Raw genomic sequence first — 17,974 nt, forward strand, 5'->3', positions numbered from 1 at the left:
TGAAATCAACTCTGAGAGAGAAGAGCATCTAGATCCATTGGGATCTTGAATTCTATCTCATCCTACAGAGTAAGTGAGAAGTGAAAACTAAGGGAGCTAGGGGAGGAGGGAGTATAAAAAAGGGAGGGAAGGAGAGGGGGAGGGAACATAACAGACCCTTAAAAACAAGAAGAGAACAAAAAGGGAGGGACCAGAAAGGGAAGCATATCAAGGGGGAGGGGATTAGGGCGATTGATTAAAAGTAAACCATTGGTTTAAAAGGGTATAGCAAAAGAAGAAAGGACAGAACTAGGAGAGGATATCAAAATGCTAGGAAATTCCCAAGTGACAATCATGACTTTGAACGTGGATGGGATGAACTCACCCATAAAATGTAGACGAATAGGAGAGTGGATTAGAATCCCAAATCCTAACTTATGTTGTCTACAAGAAACACACCTGAAGCAGGTAGATACTCAGAAGGTCAGAATTAAAGGTTGGAGTAAGACCTTTTGGGCCTCAACTGATAAAAAGAAGGCAGGAGTTGCAATCATGATATCTGACAAAGCCAAAGCAAAAATAGACCTGATCAAAAGGGATAGGGAAGGTAAATACATCCCAATAAAAGGGAGTATAGACAATGAGGAAATGCCACCAATCAACATGTATGCACCAAATGGTATAGCAGCCAAATTTCTAATGGAAAAACTAGTAGATTTGAAGGAGGAGATAGATAGTAAAACTATACTAGTGGGAGACCTGAACCTACCACTATGAAATTTAGATAAATCAAATCAAAAAATAAATGAGAAAGAGATAAAAGAGGTGAATGAAATCTTAGAAAAATTAGTAGATATGTGGAGAAAAATGAATAGGGCCAAAAAGGAATACACCTTCTTTTCAGCAGCATGTGGCACATTCACAAAGATTGACCATACACTAGGTCATAAAAACATGGCATACAAATGCAGAAAAGCAGATATAATAAATGCAACCTTTTCAGATCATAAGAGCCAAATCAAAAATTAATTGGAAATCAAACATATGATGCTCCAAAAACAGTTAGTTAGAGAACAAATCATAGAAACAGTAATTTCATTGAAGAAAATGACAATGATGAGGCATCCTTTCAAACTCTATGGGACGCAGCCAAAACAGTACTCATGGGGAAAATTTATATCCTTGAGTTCATATATTAACACATTAGGGAGGGCAGAGGTCAATGAATTGGACTTGCAAATCAAAAATCTTGAAAGCGAACAAATTAAAATTCCCCAGAAGAAAACCAAATTAGAGAACCTAAAAATAAAGGGAGAAATTAATAAAATTGAAAGTGATAGAACTATTGAACTAATAAATAAGACTAGAAGCTGGTATTTTGCAAAAACAAACAAAATAGACAAAGTACTGGTCAATCTAATAAAAGAAAGGAAAGAAGAAAAGCAAATTAACAGTATCATAGATGAAAAGGGAGAACTCACCTCCAATGAAGAGGAAATTAAGGCAACCATTAAAAATATTTTGCCCAATTATATGGCAATAAATATACTAATCTAGGTGATATATGGATGAATATCTACAAAAATATAAATTGCCTAAACTAACAGAGGAAGAAATAGAATTCTTACCTAATATCATATCAGAAAAAGAAATCAAACAGGCCATTAAAGAACTCCCTAAGAAAAAATCTCCAGGGCTTGATGGATTCACAACTGAATTCTATCAAACATTCAGAGAACAGCTAATCCCAATACTGTACAATACTTGATATAATAAGCAAAGAGGAAATTCTACCAAATTCCTTTTATAAAACAAATATGGTACTGATTCCAAAGCCAGGCAGGTCAAAAACGGAGAAACAAAACTACAGACCAATCTCCTTAATGAACATAGATGCAAAAATCTTAAATAGGATACTTGCAAAAAGACTCCAGCAAGTGATCAGGAGGTTTATTTACTGTGATCAGGTGGGATTTATACCAGTAATGCAAGGATGGTTCAATATCAGGAAAACCATCCACATAATTGACCATATCGACAAGCAAACCAACAAAAATCACATGATCGTCTCAATAGACGCAGAAAAAGTCTTTGACAAAATACAACACTCATTCCTATTGAAAACACTAGAAAGTATAGGAATAGAAGGGTCTTTCCTAAAAATAATAAACAGTATCCATCTAAAACCATTGACCAACATCATCTACAATGGGGATAAACTAGATTCTTTCCCAATAAGATCAGGAGTGAAACAAGGATGTCCATTATCACCTCTATTATTTAACATTATACTAGAAACACTAGTAGTAGCAATTAGAGAAGAAAAAGAAATTGAAGGTATTAAAATTGGCAATGAAGAGACCAAGCTATCACTGTTTGCGAATGATATGATGGTCTACTTAAAGAATCTTAGAGAATCAACTAAAAAGCTAGTGAAAATAATCAACAACTTTAGCAAAGTTGCAGGATACAAAATAAACCCACGTAAGTCATCAGCATTTCTATTTATCTCCACCACATCTCAACAGCAAGAATTAGAAAGAGAAATTCCATTCAAAATCACCCTGGACAATATAAAATACTTAGGAATCTATCTGCTGAGACAAATACAGGAACTATATGAACACAACTACAAAATACTTTCTACACAACTAAAACTAGATTTGAGCAACTGGAAAAACATTAACTGCTCATGGGTAGGATGAGCTAACATAATAAAAATGACAATCCTACCCAAATTAATTTACTTATTTAGTGCCATACCCATTGAACTACCAAAAAACTTTTTTACTGAATTAGAAAAAACAATAACAAAGTTTATTTGGAAGAAGAAAAGATCAAGGATATCCAGGGAAATCATGGAAAAAAAATGTAAAGGAAGGTGGCCTTGCAGTCCCAGATCTCAAACTATACTATAAAGCAGTGGTCATCAAAACAATTTGGTACTGGCTAAGAGACAGAAAGGAGGATCAGTGGAATAGACTTGGGGTAAGTGACCTCAGCAAGACAGTCTATGACAAGCCCAAAGATCCCAGCTTTTGGAACAAAAATCCACTATTTGATAAAAACTGCTGGGAAAATTGGAAGACAGGGTGGAAGAGATTAGGCTTGGATCAACACCTCACACCCTACACCAAGATAAACTCAGAATGGGTAAATGACTTGAACATAAAGAAGGAGACTATAAGTAAACAATGTGAACACAGAATAGTATACATGTTAGACCTTTGGGGGAAGGGAAAAATTTTAAAACCAAGCAAGACTTAGAAAGAGTCATGAAATGTAAAATAAATAATTCTGACTATATCAAATTAAAAGTTTTTGTACAAACAAAACCAATGTAACCAAAATCATAAGGGAAATAACAAACTGGGAAACAATCTTCATAACAAAAACCTCTGACAAAGGTCTAATTACTCAAATTTACAAAGAGCTAAATCAATTGTACAAAAAATCAAGCCTTTCTCCATTTGAAAAATGGGCAAGGGAGATGAATAGGCAATTTTCAGTTAAAGAAATCAAAACCATTAATAAGCACATGAAAAAGTGTTATAAATCTCTTATAATCAGAGAGATACAAATCAAAACAACTCTGAGGTATCACCTCACACCTAGCAGATTGGCTAACATGACAGCAATGGAAAGTAATGAATGTTGGAGGGGATGTGGCAAAGTCGAGACATTAATTCATTGCTGGTGGAGTTGTGAATTGATCCAACCATTCTGGAGGGCAATTTGGAATTATGACCAAAGGGTGCTAAAAGACTGTCTGCCCTTTTACCCAGCCATAGCATTGCTGGTTTTATACCCCAAAGAGATCATAAGGAAAAAGACATGTACAAGAATATTCATAGCTGAGCTCTTTGTGGTGGTAAAAAATTGGAAAATGAGGGGATGCCCTTCAATTTGGGAATGGCAGAACCAATTGTGGTGTATGTTGGTGATGGAATACTATTGTGCTCAAAAGAATAATAAAGTGGAGGAATTCCATGGGAACTGGAGCAACCTCCAGGAAGTGATCCAGAGAGAAAGGAGCAAAACCAGGAGAACATTGTACACACAGATTGATACACTGTGGTACAATCAAATGTAATGGACTTCTCCTTTAGTGGTAATGCAGTGATCCTGAATAACCCAGAGGGATATAGGAGAAAAAACACTATCTACATTCAGAGGAAAAACTGTGGGAGTGAAAACATCAAAGAAAAATAACTGCTTGATTACATGGGTCGAGGCCGATATGATTGGGGATGTAGACTCTAAATGAACACTAGTGCAAATACCAACAATATGTTAATGGATTCTGATCAAGGACACATGTACTACCCTGTGGAATTGTGCATTGGCTTTGTCGGGATGGGGGGAAATAGAAAATGATTCTTGTAACCCAGCAATAATGTTCAAAATTGACCAAATTAAGAAAAAAAAGAATATGGTCTATAAATCCTAACACACAAGAGAAATGTAGGTTATAATGTTTTGTTCATCTATATGTGTGTACATGTTTTTGTTGGTTTGAGGTTGTTTTTATTTGTTTGTTTGTTTTGGTGTAGTCCTCTAATTTCATTGAACTCCTGGTGAGGAAGCTTCCTTTACTAATGCATACTGTCAATTTTTAGAATTTATAGTCTTAGCATGTTTGAAATGGGTGAGTGGTTAAATGACTGGTCCTTCTATATGCTTATAACTACTATGTTAGAGGTGGGATTTGAACCCAGGTCTTCTTGTATCTGAGGCCAGTTTTCCAACTACACTAACTTTAAGCATAAGTGTAATTAGGTGGCTCAGTGGACAGAGCATCAAACTCAGTGCCAGGAAGACTTGACTTTATATGTGGTCTCAGACACTTTCTAGTTATGTGGCCTTGAACAAATCATTTAACCCTGATTGCCAGCCTGATTCAGTCTCAGAACTGACAGTAAATGTTTAAAATATACAAATGTATATATGTAGAAGTAAACTATGAAAAAGGCTCTTGACTAAAAAATTTAATTTTTAATAAAAAATTAATACATTTTTGCTTTCTCTTTAGATCCCAAGGCAGAGACTAGACTATACATCACAGTGAATGACTTTGAATTTCATGTCTACAATCGTTCTGATCTTTATGGACAACTTCAAGAATTGTTTGGTTTGGAGCCAACCATAATTCCATCCAAAAAAGATAATGAAAGAGTGCTGGAGAATGGGAGAGAGAGGACACGGCCCAACATTGAAAGGTTTGAGGCTACACAGTAAATTTCATTCATCTTTAGTGCTTTTGTCACAGTCTGCCATTAATTTGCAGTTCATTCTATTTTGTTCTTTGTTTTGATTTGTATTCCTCTTATTGATAGTGATTTGGAGCATTCTTTAAAATAATTGTAAATACTTTGCAGTCTTTTTGAAAACTTTTCATATACTTTGACCATTTATCTATTAGGAAAGGGCTATTAGCTATAGACAATTAGGGACAAACAAACACGTGCACACACGCACGCGCGCGCGCACACACACACACACACACACACACACATTTTTTCTGTACTTTAGATGCCAAACCTTTCTCAGAGAAATTTTATATGAAATTTTTTTTCCCCATTTGACCACTTCTTATTCTCATTGCATTAATATTGTCTGTGCAGAAGCTTTTGGGTTTCAGATAATCAAAGCTATCTATTTTGTAAGAATTTAAATTTACATTTTCTGCTAAATAAAAAATTTTACAGTAATCTTGTGGTTGCCGATTTAAAAATATTACAGCTTAAGTCAAAATGACTTTTAGTAACTTCATTCACAATGAGGTGGAAAGAGTGAAAGTGAAAAAATGTAGATAAAGAGGCAGAAAGTACTGTCTAGATTCAAAATACCCTAAGTTTAATCCTAATGTCTTCAGACTGCAAATGTGAATCCAAAAGTGAATCTCACTAGAATCCAAAAGTCCTAACTAGGAAGCTGAATGTCGAAGAACCAGGAGATGCTAAAGAATCTGCAGTGCACAGGAAGCTAAGACCACCAAGAATTTCACCAGAACTCACACTGAAGGGAGTGTCTCACTGAAGCACCAATGAACAGAGAGAGTCTCCTCACTGAAGAACCAAGGAAGGAATCACTCCACTCACCACTGCAGGATCCAAGGAAAGAGTCTCCTCCTTGAGCTGGCCTTTTAAAACAGTTTTCTCTGTGTTACTTCCTGTCAGTCCCCCACTTTACAAGAACCAATCGCAGTCTTTCAATTTGCCTAGCACTTCCCCGGGGCGGTTGAGGGGGGGAAGGGGCTCTGGAGTTGTCACCCATTCTAGCAAGTGACTTGTGAACTCTCATACTTAATTACTGGTAAGGTACAAAGTAGGAATAGTTAAGTTTTTTGATTGATTAACTTAAAAGTTGCTGATTAATAAACAAAGAGAGTTTGATTCACTCTTCACAATTTCATTTTTGATAATTGCCTCTGTCTCTTGTTTGGTTAAGAATACATCTTCTTCCTACAGCTGTGAGATGTATATGATCTGTTTTTCTTTCTGTTTCTCTGATCTTTAAATATTATAGTAAGGTGTCATATCCTTTTAGAATGGATTGTGAATAATAGAGGTTGTAATGGTAACTTGAAGTCATGCCTAGACTTTAAAGCCTTTACAATCTGAAGTATTAACTTTAAGAGTAGTGCTTTAGTACTTGGCACCTTGTAAGCACAGAGAACACTGTGGGGTTTGTGAATTTGCCCACAGTTCAGAATCTAAAAATGTGGTTGGGGAGCAACATAATTAGTCCTAACAATAATTACTCTACAAGTTTGGCATAGTAAGAGACCTTTTTGGAATTGTAGAAAACTTCACAGAGGAGCTCTTGCTAGGTTGGTACAAGTGGAAATGAGTGATAGATACAATAAAAGTTTAGAAAGGAAAAGTTAAAGGCCTATGGGACAAATGGGATGGCTATCTGGAAAGGTTAAATAAGAATTCAAGGGTTAAAGAATTATTAACAAAAATAGAGGTTAGGTGAGAGTCAATTTTGAGTTCAAGAGACATTTGTATGAAAGTGATAGTTGAATGAATGATAACTTTTAGGTAGAATTACTGAGTTCTTGAAGGGTTAAACCTCATAGGATACTCATAATCGGTGGTGAGTGGAAGAAATGAGAACAATAGAGGATCCAAGAAGTAGGGCAGGATAGTGAAACTAAGGAGTGAATTTCAAAGAAGGCAGGGGAAGGTTTTGAATCCTGTAGAAAGATCAAGGAGAACCAAAATTAGGAAAAGACTAGTGACATTGGCAAGTAGGATGGTTTTTTGGTGACCTTGGGGAGAATGGTTTTGGTAGTGGGAGCTAGGAGCCATATTACCAGGAGTTTAAGATGCAAGTAGGTATTTGAAGAATTATTTTGGTATTGAAAGGAAAGAGAGGCATAGGATGTAGCTCATGCCTAGCAATAATATTTTCAACTTTAGGAAGGCACAGAGGAAAGAGCCTGTGTGCAACGCAAAGATTAAATATGGTAGAGATGAGGTGCTTAATTTGGGCCTTGGACTAAGGAGATGAAATCAAAGAGAAACTTGCCATGGAAATTATGAGTTTAAACTTCCTCTGGAAAAGATAAGGGAGGCTGGAAAATAAATACAAGAATTTTTTTAATGAAGAGAATTCTGTATTGCAGAGATGAACAGAGAGAAAATCATCAGTGCCCAGTGTTTGATTATATAGTATGTACACTAACATAATTAGCCAACCACTATAGTCTGCTGTTTGTCACTCAGCTATTCTTGTATTCTAGACTTGTATAGAATTTGGATATCTCAAAGGGAGTCTAAAGTAATGCCTTCATTTAGGTTTTATGTACAGAAACTTGCAACAATGAAAATAATAATAATAATAATTTACCAGCCTCTCCAAAGAATCTCTTGATTGAATTGTTGAAATTTGAAGCTAGCTGGGCTTAAGCTGAAGGCATAATAAGCTTGAGTTTCAATATTTAGATTTCTCCAATCTGGAGTCATAGCTCATTAATTTGAACATCAATATCACTATTGAGATTCTAGAAAGCGAGTTTATATTGTGTAAAAACTAACATTAAATATCATTAATAAAAATATTATATTTTAGGAGATTTATTAATGATCGTTAGAAATAAGGGAATAAAGAGGATACAAAATAAAGAGACCAAGTGCCCATGGCTATTTAGCCATTTCAAAATCCCCGCTCTTACCACTTTCCCCATGCTTGCTGCAAGCCAAAGAGGGCGGGACCCTCCACATCCTCACTTAATATCCTGTCTACAAGAAGTATGTAAGGACAGGAAGTCAGTAGGCTCCCAGGAAATGTTCTTTTTTAGGGTAACAGATTTTTGATTATACATCCCCCCTTAATGATCAATTTGGGGGTGCTAATCTCCCCAATTTGATCATTTAACATAATCAACTTTTAAATTACAGTAACCTGGGGATAAAAGGGAAAAGAACAAACCCATGATTGCTAGGTACATTGACAAAAAGCCAGTTAGGGGGAAGTTCCCTTTGGCATAAGACTATACATACAAAACAAATGCATTCAACCCCACACAGTTCAAATCACCACATCCCAAAGTTCACTCTGGATCTTCTGGTGCAGTGTGTGGTCTGTTCAGGCATCTTAATGGTGCCTTCTCCAAACAGTTCACTTTCTGGATTCTGTAAGGGGAAATTTTAGGGTTGTTACTTGATCTAAATTTAGTTGGTCACCAGAGAAAATCCCAAATAAAATATTCAAGTCTGTTTGGAAATTTTATATTAGTTTAATTAATATAGAGGGAAGGAATTAAGAAGAGAGAGGGAAAGGATATAGGATTTCTCCTGCCTAGCCTGTGCCAGGGGGAAGGGGGAGTTCAAAGACCTCCACCATGAGTTCTTCTCAGAAGATTAGGGGCTTCCTGCTTTGAAAGGTAAAGGAGGAAAGAATCAGCTTAAACTCCAAGAGAGCTCAGAGAAGACTTGCCTCACCTGAAGTAGGTTACTAAGCTTCTTCCAATAGTGTATCATGGACTGTCACCGCCAAACCCGGACAATAGCTGCCACCATGACAAGATACCAAGATGCTCTGTACACTGCCGCCAGAGTCACCTCTCTGCAAAAGGAGGATCTTGTTACCAGAAAGGGATTTATCTTGTTCATATGTGGGAACATTTCATGTGAATTCATTTATTTCTTTGGTAGTAAACAGTATATTGTACCTTAGAGTCACCATATCCCCATTGTGTCCTATTTCAGGTACTTCCCTTAGAGCCAAAAGGCCTCTAGTTTAATTTGGTACCTGTAGGTCAGTGTGATTAGAATGAGTTACTTTAGAAGTACGAGATTTCCTTGGGACTGGAATTGGTTTGGGGGTAGAAGGAACAGGAAAAACTGGGATTTCAGAAGTTTGGGTTTCAGGAGAAGGGTCTTGGGGATTAAGTTCAGCCAAGATTTCCAGATCATGAGAGAACCAGTCTGTTAGCTGAGGTGAGGTATTTTCCATCTCCATTTCGGGGGAGGGAATTTATTCATTTAGAGGTTCAGAAACAGGTTTGTCAGGTCTAGACATGTTTTTGGTGGGGTCAATATTTGCCAATTGATCCTGTAAGAAGCATTTTAAATTATCCAATTGGTTTTGCATATTTTCCTGTATTTTAGCTTCAAATTTTTAAATGTTTTCCTGCCATTTTAGCTTCAAATTTTTTCAAGTTAGCATTTCTCATCACAGAATTTAGGAGCATAAAAATACCTAATAACATAAGAAATTGGAGGTATTCTGGAATCTTTAATTTCTCTAGTTCTTCAGCCGCCATACAAATGTCATAGAATGTAGTATTCATTTTTATACATATTTTGTAGTTATTTAAAATCTTGGTTTTAGTCAGTAGATGTCTTATTGGCTCTCGGGCCTCACCGGTTTGTTTGTTTGGGTTTTTTTTACTCCTCGCTTAATTTTAAAACTAGAGACAGTGGGGAGCAGGACAAGGCCAAAACTTCCTCCAGGTTTCTCTCACTGCTAGTTAAGAATAATCTAGGCAGTATTGTCAGTGAGGGTGGGCTAATTGGGTTGTTTGTTCCCTAAGGGAAAGGGAGTTTGTATGTAAACAGCTTCCCCAGTCCTTCCACTTTTAGGTTAAAAAAACAAAACAAATGGCAGTTTTCAATTCAAATTAAGGAGAAAAGAGAAAGAGAAAAAATGTTTTATACTCACCTGATCTTGCAGCTGTGTTTCAAACTGCTGTGTTTGATGCTTAAAAGGCTGACTTGAGGAAGTAATAAAGAGAGAAAGGAAAGAGGTTTCACAGAAATTTGAGGGTCCTGGTCATCCCTTCGTGGTTGCCAGACTGTAAGGGGAAATTTTAGGGTTGTGACTTAATCTAAATTTAATTGGTCACCAGGGAAGGAATCCAAAATAAAGTACCCAGGTCAGTTTGGAAATTTCATGGTGGTTTAATTAATACAGAGGGAAGAAATTAAGGAGATGAGAGAGGGAAAGGGTATAGGATTTCTCCTGCCTAGGCTGTGCCAGCGGCAGTTCCAAGACTTCTGTCACAAGGTCTTGGAAGATTAGGGGCTTCCTAAGAGGATAGTGTTTTGGAAGGTAAAGGAGAAAAAGACCAGCCTAAACTCCAGGAGACCTCAGAGAAGACGCCTCACCTGAACTGAGCTTCTCCCAGTAGTGTATCAAGGAATGTCACTGCCAAACCCAGATAATAGCTGCTGCCACGCCAAGACGCTCAGCACACTGCCACCAGAACCACCCTTCTGTGAAAAGAGGCCAAGAGAGGAAGTGATGCGAAATTTATAGACCCCTTTTACATTACTTTCCTGCGTCTCACATGTACCAATGGTAGCTTAAGCTTGACTTAGGACAGCCCAGGGGGTCTGCCAGTTGTTTCTAATTTGTCATTTGCTAGCACATGTCTGTCATAGGCCATCCTTCTCAATACTTAATCCTTAAGAAGGGGTGTAGACATTCCTGTTTTGTTAGTCTAAGCAGGGTGGAGTAATTCTAAAATTCACAACTCAGAGAGGTAGCATGTTTCTTAACCTGAAATTACTCTCAAAAAGAATTTAAACTTTGCATTTTAGAATAATAACACATTACCCCCTGAAGAGGGTGTTGAAAAACACAGGGATCACCTAGGAATGCATGGCTGAGTTATGAAGTATATGAATCAATTGGCAAGAGAAATAAAAAACACAAAAAAAAACAAGTAAAAGAGAAAAGACAAATTCTGGATGAAATGTAGACTATCAAAGTTTTATTTGAAAAAATTCTAAGTCAAGGAAAATAAACCTATAACAGGTCCTTGAATCAGGGCCCAATTAAAGTTATTTCTGTCCCACAAGTTTGTAGGACAAAATGCAGTAATATTTCACTTACCCATTTGCAGCCAACACTACAGCAAGTTGCCATACTATAAGAGAGGGAAAAAGTGATAAGGAAGTATCTTTCCCTGGTCTGATTTTACCTTCAATCTCAAGTATAGGGGGAACCAGGATGATAACCTGTGGTTCTTGTCTGTGAATATTTCACAAAGAGTGTGGATACAAGGCGTCCTGCATCTTAATATATGTCAAGAGCTGCAACCTTGAGTCTCACACTAGGTATAGGTCCTTTCGTATTGGCTTTGAAGTTTATCAGTCCTATGTGATATTTAAAATGGTTGAGGTCTTAAACTGTAGTGGTTAAAATAGTGGAAGATATAAATTGTGATAGATATAAGAGAGGGTGAGTAAGTTTGACCACAGAAATATGTTTCACTACAGTGTCTTGGGTTTAAAATCAAATATAAGATAGTCTCCAGGGAAATATTCCCAATTATTCAAATACCCAAGTCAATTGTGTTTTATAGAGATTTTAATTAACAATACAATGAGTAATCAAAGAAAGAGAGAGAGAGTAAAAAAGGAATAAGTATGAAGGGCGGGCCTCAAAGCCAATATGGCCTAGACCTGAGTCTTAAAAGAGAAATCAGTCAGTTTTTCATAACTTACCATAAGATCTGTCTAAGTAAGGATTTCTAATGACACCAGGCTAGCAGCATCTCAGCTGCTTTCACCAGCTCCCTCCTCCATCTGAATGTTTCAGAATCAGTCTCCTCAGAATGAGTCTCTCCAATCTGAATGTTTCAGAATCCCTCCCCAGCTCTTCCCTGAGCTCTTATTTTTAAGGGCAAAATCTTCTCTGTCACCTCCCCTAAGTCCTTACATCTACCAATCACTGTAGATGTTTCTAAAGGACCATCCATTTTGAATTCACAGCTGAGTAGTTTTAATCTCTTTAGTAAGTCAGAAAAAAATGCTTCTGTGTTGACAAATTTCATTAGAAAAAAACCTCTGAATAAGTTATCACCCTTTTAGGTTTAAGTAGTTTACAAGTTTCCCCACCTTTATAGGTACTTGGTATCCCATTGTATCAATTCTAAAACAGTCATAACTCAAAGAACTTCCTGTCCCTTCCATAAGCATGGATCAAAGTACTTTTCATTGTTCTCAAGGAGCTCTCTGTCCTAAAGCAGTCCTAAGTAGGGTGGAGTAGTGATATTCCCAAGGCAAGGAGCCCTCACATTCAAGTAGAATTCTCACTATCTGCTAGGGAATTTTTTTAAGTAGAAGATTCCCCAATGGGGGAAACCCCTAACATTCATAAGTCTGAGAAATTTTGAGGTTTACACATATCTGGATTGATTTGTTCCCTTTTTGACCTTCCTTGGCACTGTGCAGATTCTCATCAACTCCATTGGGATTAGTTGGTCTCTTTGACCTTGTGCTTCTTGGCACTGCATAATGACTCTTTTTGTTCCTTTCTCCTTGAATCAGACACAATCATTAATTACAGTCCCATAACATTTATCAACAAATGGCAGGTTTACATAGTCTAAAGCTTTTGGGTATGCATTAATATTATAGTAAAAAATAGACATATATATACACACACATATATATATATATATATATGTATATATATTTTAACTTATATTTGTTATAGTGAGGGGTCACAATTAGATTAAACCAGACAAAGCCTTATGCGGGGAGGCAGAGGCTGTATGAAAAGGGGCTGATTAGGAGTGAATAGGCTGTAAACAAAGGATAGAGCTACAACTCCTTCTTTTACAAAGTGTGTATATGGGAGGGTTCCAGCAATCTTTTTTAGCCCTCAGGCTAAAACTGCTAGGACCATGTGCTATCTACCTTGAGCAAAGCCCACTTAAATTTTTAAGACTAGAAAGGCCAGGAAACAGAAAAATGGGCTTTAAGTTGGCTCCCTAGCTGTACTAAGCTGTTTTTGTTGCGAGGCAGGGGCTCTGTTCTCCAGAGTTCCCTTCCTGCTAAGCAGTTGATTAGATTTATCTACCTATCTAGCTATCAGAGTCACACAGCTGGGAAGTACCTGAGGTCAGATCTGAATCTAGGATCTTCCGTCTCCAAGCCTGGCCTGGCTCTCAGTCCAGTGAGCCAGCCAGCTGACCCCTTAAGATTAAAGTGGGGAGGAAAAGAAAAAAGCTGCTAACCTCAATTTAAATTAAGGAGAGGAGACAAGAGAGAAATAGTGTTTTATACTCACCTTTTCTGGCAACTGTTTCTTTAAGCCAAGTTAGGAGGTAAAAGGACTGACTGAATGAGGAGGAAGTGGGGTGAAAAGGCAAGAAAATTCAGGAAATTTATTGAGGCAATTCAACAAACCTACATGGTCTGCCAAACTGTTATGGTAAAAATATCACCTTCAGAGATTGTTATAATATTAATTTATGGTCACCAAAGAATTTACTTATGAAATTCCTAAAAATGAAACACTCAAGTCAGAATGGAGTTTATGGTGGTTTAATCACAATGGGAGTAAGAAAAGGGAGAGGGAGAAACGGGAAAGGGGTTACTCAACCTCTAGAAAGGGGGTTACTCAACCTCTGGCCAAGCCAGAGGGAGATTAGGCCCAAAGGGCCAAGGTAGAAAGGAATCAGTCCTTGACTCACGTGACCGATCTGAAGGGAAGCTGTCTGCGGGCCTCCTCCCTGTTCAAGCTCCTAGCACAAACTGCCGTCTAGCTCTGTCCACAGGAAGTGCGCAAATTCCAGAGGCTGTTCCCTACCTCAATTCCTGTACCTCATAAGTGCCAATGGTGGTTCAAGCTTGGTTTAGGACAGCCCAGGTGGGCAGTTAGTTAATTCTGATTTGTCATTGACTAGCACATGCCCGTGTGGTGTGGGTGTGCACAATTTTGGGTGCTAGACCAAGCAAGATGGAGATTTAAAAATTCACATATTACTACAGAATAAAAAAAGTTAAAGAAAAATCTTCTCGATACTGTTGACATGTGCTTGAAATACAAAAAGGAGAAAAAATAAAACTGAAGTAGTATTTTGCATATGCAAGCAAAAGCAATAAGCGTTTTAAAAATAAAAATATATAGCTTACCATCATTGACACGTGTGTTAGTGTGAGATTTAAAATGGTTGAGGTCTTAAACTGTAGTGATTAAAATAGTGGAAGATATAAATTGTGATAGATATAAGAGAGGGTGAGTAAATTTGACCACAGAAATATGTTTCACTACAGTGTCTTGGGTTTTAAAATCAAATATAAGGTGGTCTCCAGGGAAATATTCCCAATTATTCAAATACCCAAGTCAATTGTGTTTTATAGAGATTTTAATTAACAATACAATGAGTAATCAAAGAAAGAGAGAGAGAGTAAAAAAGGAATAAGTATGAAGGGCGGGCCTCAAAGCCAATATGGCCTAGACCTGAGTCTTAAAAGAGAGAAATCAGTCAGTTTTTCATAACTCACCATAAGATCTGTCTAAGTAAGGATTTCTAATGACACTAGGCCAGCAGCATCTCAGCTGCTTTCACCAGCTCCCTCCTCCATCTGAATGTTTCAGAATCAGTCTCCTCAGAATGAGTCTCTCCAATCTGAATGTTTCAGAATCCCTCCCCAGCTCTTCCCTGAGCTCTTATTTTTAAGGGCAAAATCTCCTATGACACCTCCCCTAAGTCCTTACATCTACCAATCACAGTAGACATTTTTCTAAAAGACAGCCCATTTTTAGACCACACCTAAGAAAGTGTGGATTTTTGAGTAATTCACACCAGGAAAGCTCTGAGTAAGTTTTCCAGTTCTTTGTTCCTTGTAAATTCACAAGTTTCTTGACCTTTATAGGTACTTAGCTTAAGAAAATTATGGGTTTAAGTACTTTTCATTGTTCAGAAAAGAGTTTACAACTTTATCTTCCCCTAGGGCAGACCCAAGTAGGTAAAGTAGAATTCTCACATTCCTGCTTTAAGTAGAGTTCACTGCCCAAATGGGGAATGGTCTTAATCCAATCTTATAAAGTAGGGTCTGGGAAATTTTAAGGTTTACATTAGCTAGGGAAAGTTAGAATTCTAAGGTTTCTCACCCCAAAATGAGATCCATTTCCAAACATAGCCATGATCCACTGTGTGTGAATTCAAATGATTTTCACAAAGTGAAAGTTTTTTATAAAGAACAGTAGTACAGCATGTAATGCACGTTCATGAAGTATCAAAATCCCCAAAGTTATATTAGCCCATTTAATGACAATTTAAAAAAACTTACTATTATTAGGAATCACGTCTGCTGTATGATATTTAAAACTAATGGATACTTGTCCCAAGTTTTTCAGTTATAGCAATGTTTCAACCTTGGTGGAGATATTTTTTTTAATCTATTACTGCCATCATTACAAAAATGTGGCAGAGGAGTCTTGAAAAGACCAATCCTCTGTACTGTTGATGTTGCATCTAAAGATATCATCAAGAATCTAGATCATTCTGGTGAAAGAGTAGAATAAAATGAAGAATTACAAATGAGAGATGCTCCCTCTTGGGAGCCATCTAGGGCTACTGTACCCTGGTATCAACTTTCCAACTCCTTTGATATGAGACTGTTACATCCCATCCATTCACATTTTTATAAATGTGGAAGTAGGGATTATAATAGTGCTTCACTTCAGCCACTAAAATGGGCTCTTTACCTCTTGTTACAAATAAAAAACTCAGAGGAAGGCAAAATGATCAGTCAGAGTTGTTGAGAAAAAAACATTTTTAATCATGTCTAAAGACTCCTTAAAATCAATTTAAATTTTTCAAAGGTTGTTAGCCAGGATAATTAACAAATGCAAAATGAAAGAAAAAGATGTTTATGGGCTGTACAATATTTTGTTCAGTATAGTCATAGGGGAAAGGTAACAGAATATATCTAATAGTTGAAACACAGTATATTAAAATTCAGAGTAACAGAATAGTATTGAACAGATTAATATATGAACTTAAAACAACAAAATTAAATCTTAAAGCAGACAATCAGTAAAATACAATAAAATGCAGAGACTTTCATAAAACAATAGTTTGAAAAAGCTTAAAATTTCACCTCCAGACTCTTTAAAGTTCCTTTCTCTATCTGTCCGGATTCCTTTTGTCAGAGCTCTTGGATTTCCCATAGTGAGGGAATCACAAATTAGATGAATCTTAGAGACTGGGCATTTCACCCCTGAATCTTAGGCAAGATAAGTGAAGGATCAGTGCACTCATGAAAAAGAATCCTAAAACTGGAAGCTGTTTGAAATAGGTAATGCACTGCTCTTTCAAAGAGTGTTCCATGCTTGTAATTTACTTCCTATTTGTAAGAGTAACTTCCTTCTTCCCTTTTCCTTCCCCTTTCCCCCTGAGGTAAAATGCTAGGGATCAGTTTGTTTCCCCAGCCACTTGGAGAGAGAGTTAGGAGGCTAATCATTGCCTAAGGAAAATAAACCCCGGTTTTTACCAGCTGCTGCCTGGAGAGCAGCTCCAAGTTTGTGAGTTCCAAAGATACAGAGGCAGCTACCAGCAGCCCATCAGGACCAACAACAGCAGTTGGGGTTGGGGTCTGGAGATCAGTAGGAGGATTCAGGAGCAGGAGCAGGAGCAGGAGCAGGAGCAGGCAGTATCAGCAGCAGCAATGCCAGAGGCAGCAACGAGGAATTGAGGAACATGGGCTTAAGCAGGTGGCTGGGAGTAATGGCTTATCACTTCTTCACCAAGAGTCCCCAGGCTCAAAATAGCCTAGCTAGTAGAGAAAGCGAGTGGGCAAAAAGTAGGGAAAGGAAAAGGCAGCAGTTCCAAAGAGAGTTTGGAGTTTGTGAGGGAGGGTGGGTGGGTGGGGTGGATGAAAAGCCTTTGGCAGGCGAAACTCGTCTTAAAAAAATTTATCTAGGCTATCTTAAAAAGATTGAGAATTCCTTCTCTAAGTGGTTGCCATCAATGTAAAAATTAAAATTAGATCTCAGTAATAAAAATATTATATTTTAGGAGATTTATTAAATGATCATTAGAAATAAAGTAATAAAAAGTAATAAATAAAAAGATGACATGCCCATGGCTGATCAGCCCATTTAAAATCCCCAGGCTTAGCTTACCACCACCACCACCATGCTCTCTGCAAGCTAAAGAGACCCAAGAGGATTGCCCACTCCCTAATATCCTCTGTCTGCGGGAAGTACATAATGACAGGAAGTCAGTGGGCTCCTGGGAAATGTAGTTTTTTTTTTTTTTAGGGTAACAGATTTTCAGTTGTATAATTGTAAATAGGGTCTTTGTCTTGTATTTAATCTTCACATTTTACCTTTGTTGAATTATAGATTTTACTTTTAAAAACACCATGTGTATGCCATATACTTATTTCTCCCTCACCTATTTTATTCGCATATTAAAAAACACCTATTTTAGTTTGAGGTGTTTCTGTGGCTTAATGAGCAAGGAGTTAATGACTCTGAGCTGTGCTTTGGGAGATCAGTTTTTACTGTTGATTATTCCCATGAAGTGACATGTCTTTATTATTCATTATTTTATCATTTTGGCTCTCTTCTGCAATGATGAGTATAACGGTAGGTGTAATTAGTAGTGTTTGTTTCATTGATATGTACAATTGCCTGATTTTTTCTCCGGAGAAATATAAATGTCTAGATTAAATCACTAAATTTCTTCCCTTTTTTACTTTTGGTCCAGGGATAGGGGAAAATGGAGATGCTTTGC

At 37.2% G+C, this 17,974-nt stretch overlaps 1 protein-coding gene across 3 annotated transcripts in view; it reads left to right on the plus strand.

The window, feature by feature from the left end:
- BLTP1 (bridge-like lipid transfer protein family member 1) overlaps positions 1 to 17,974 on the plus strand; it is a 219,349-nt gene that overhangs the window by 53,831 nt on the left and 147,544 nt on the right. For all 3 annotated transcript variants that reach the window (XM_056803506.1, XM_056803508.1, XM_056803507.1), the window contains exon 7: positions 5,012 to 5,198. In XM_056803506.1, coding sequence (XP_056659484.1) covers positions 5,012 to 5,198 — 187 coding nt within the window. The remainder of the gene's footprint in view (positions 1 to 5,011; positions 5,199 to 17,974) is intronic.

The sequence above is a fragment of the Monodelphis domestica genome, chromosome 6, assembly GCF_027887165.1.
Source record: "Monodelphis domestica isolate mMonDom1 chromosome 6, mMonDom1.pri, whole genome shotgun sequence".
NCBI classification, from domain to species: Eukaryota; Metazoa; Chordata; class Mammalia; order Didelphimorphia; family Didelphidae; genus Monodelphis; species Monodelphis domestica.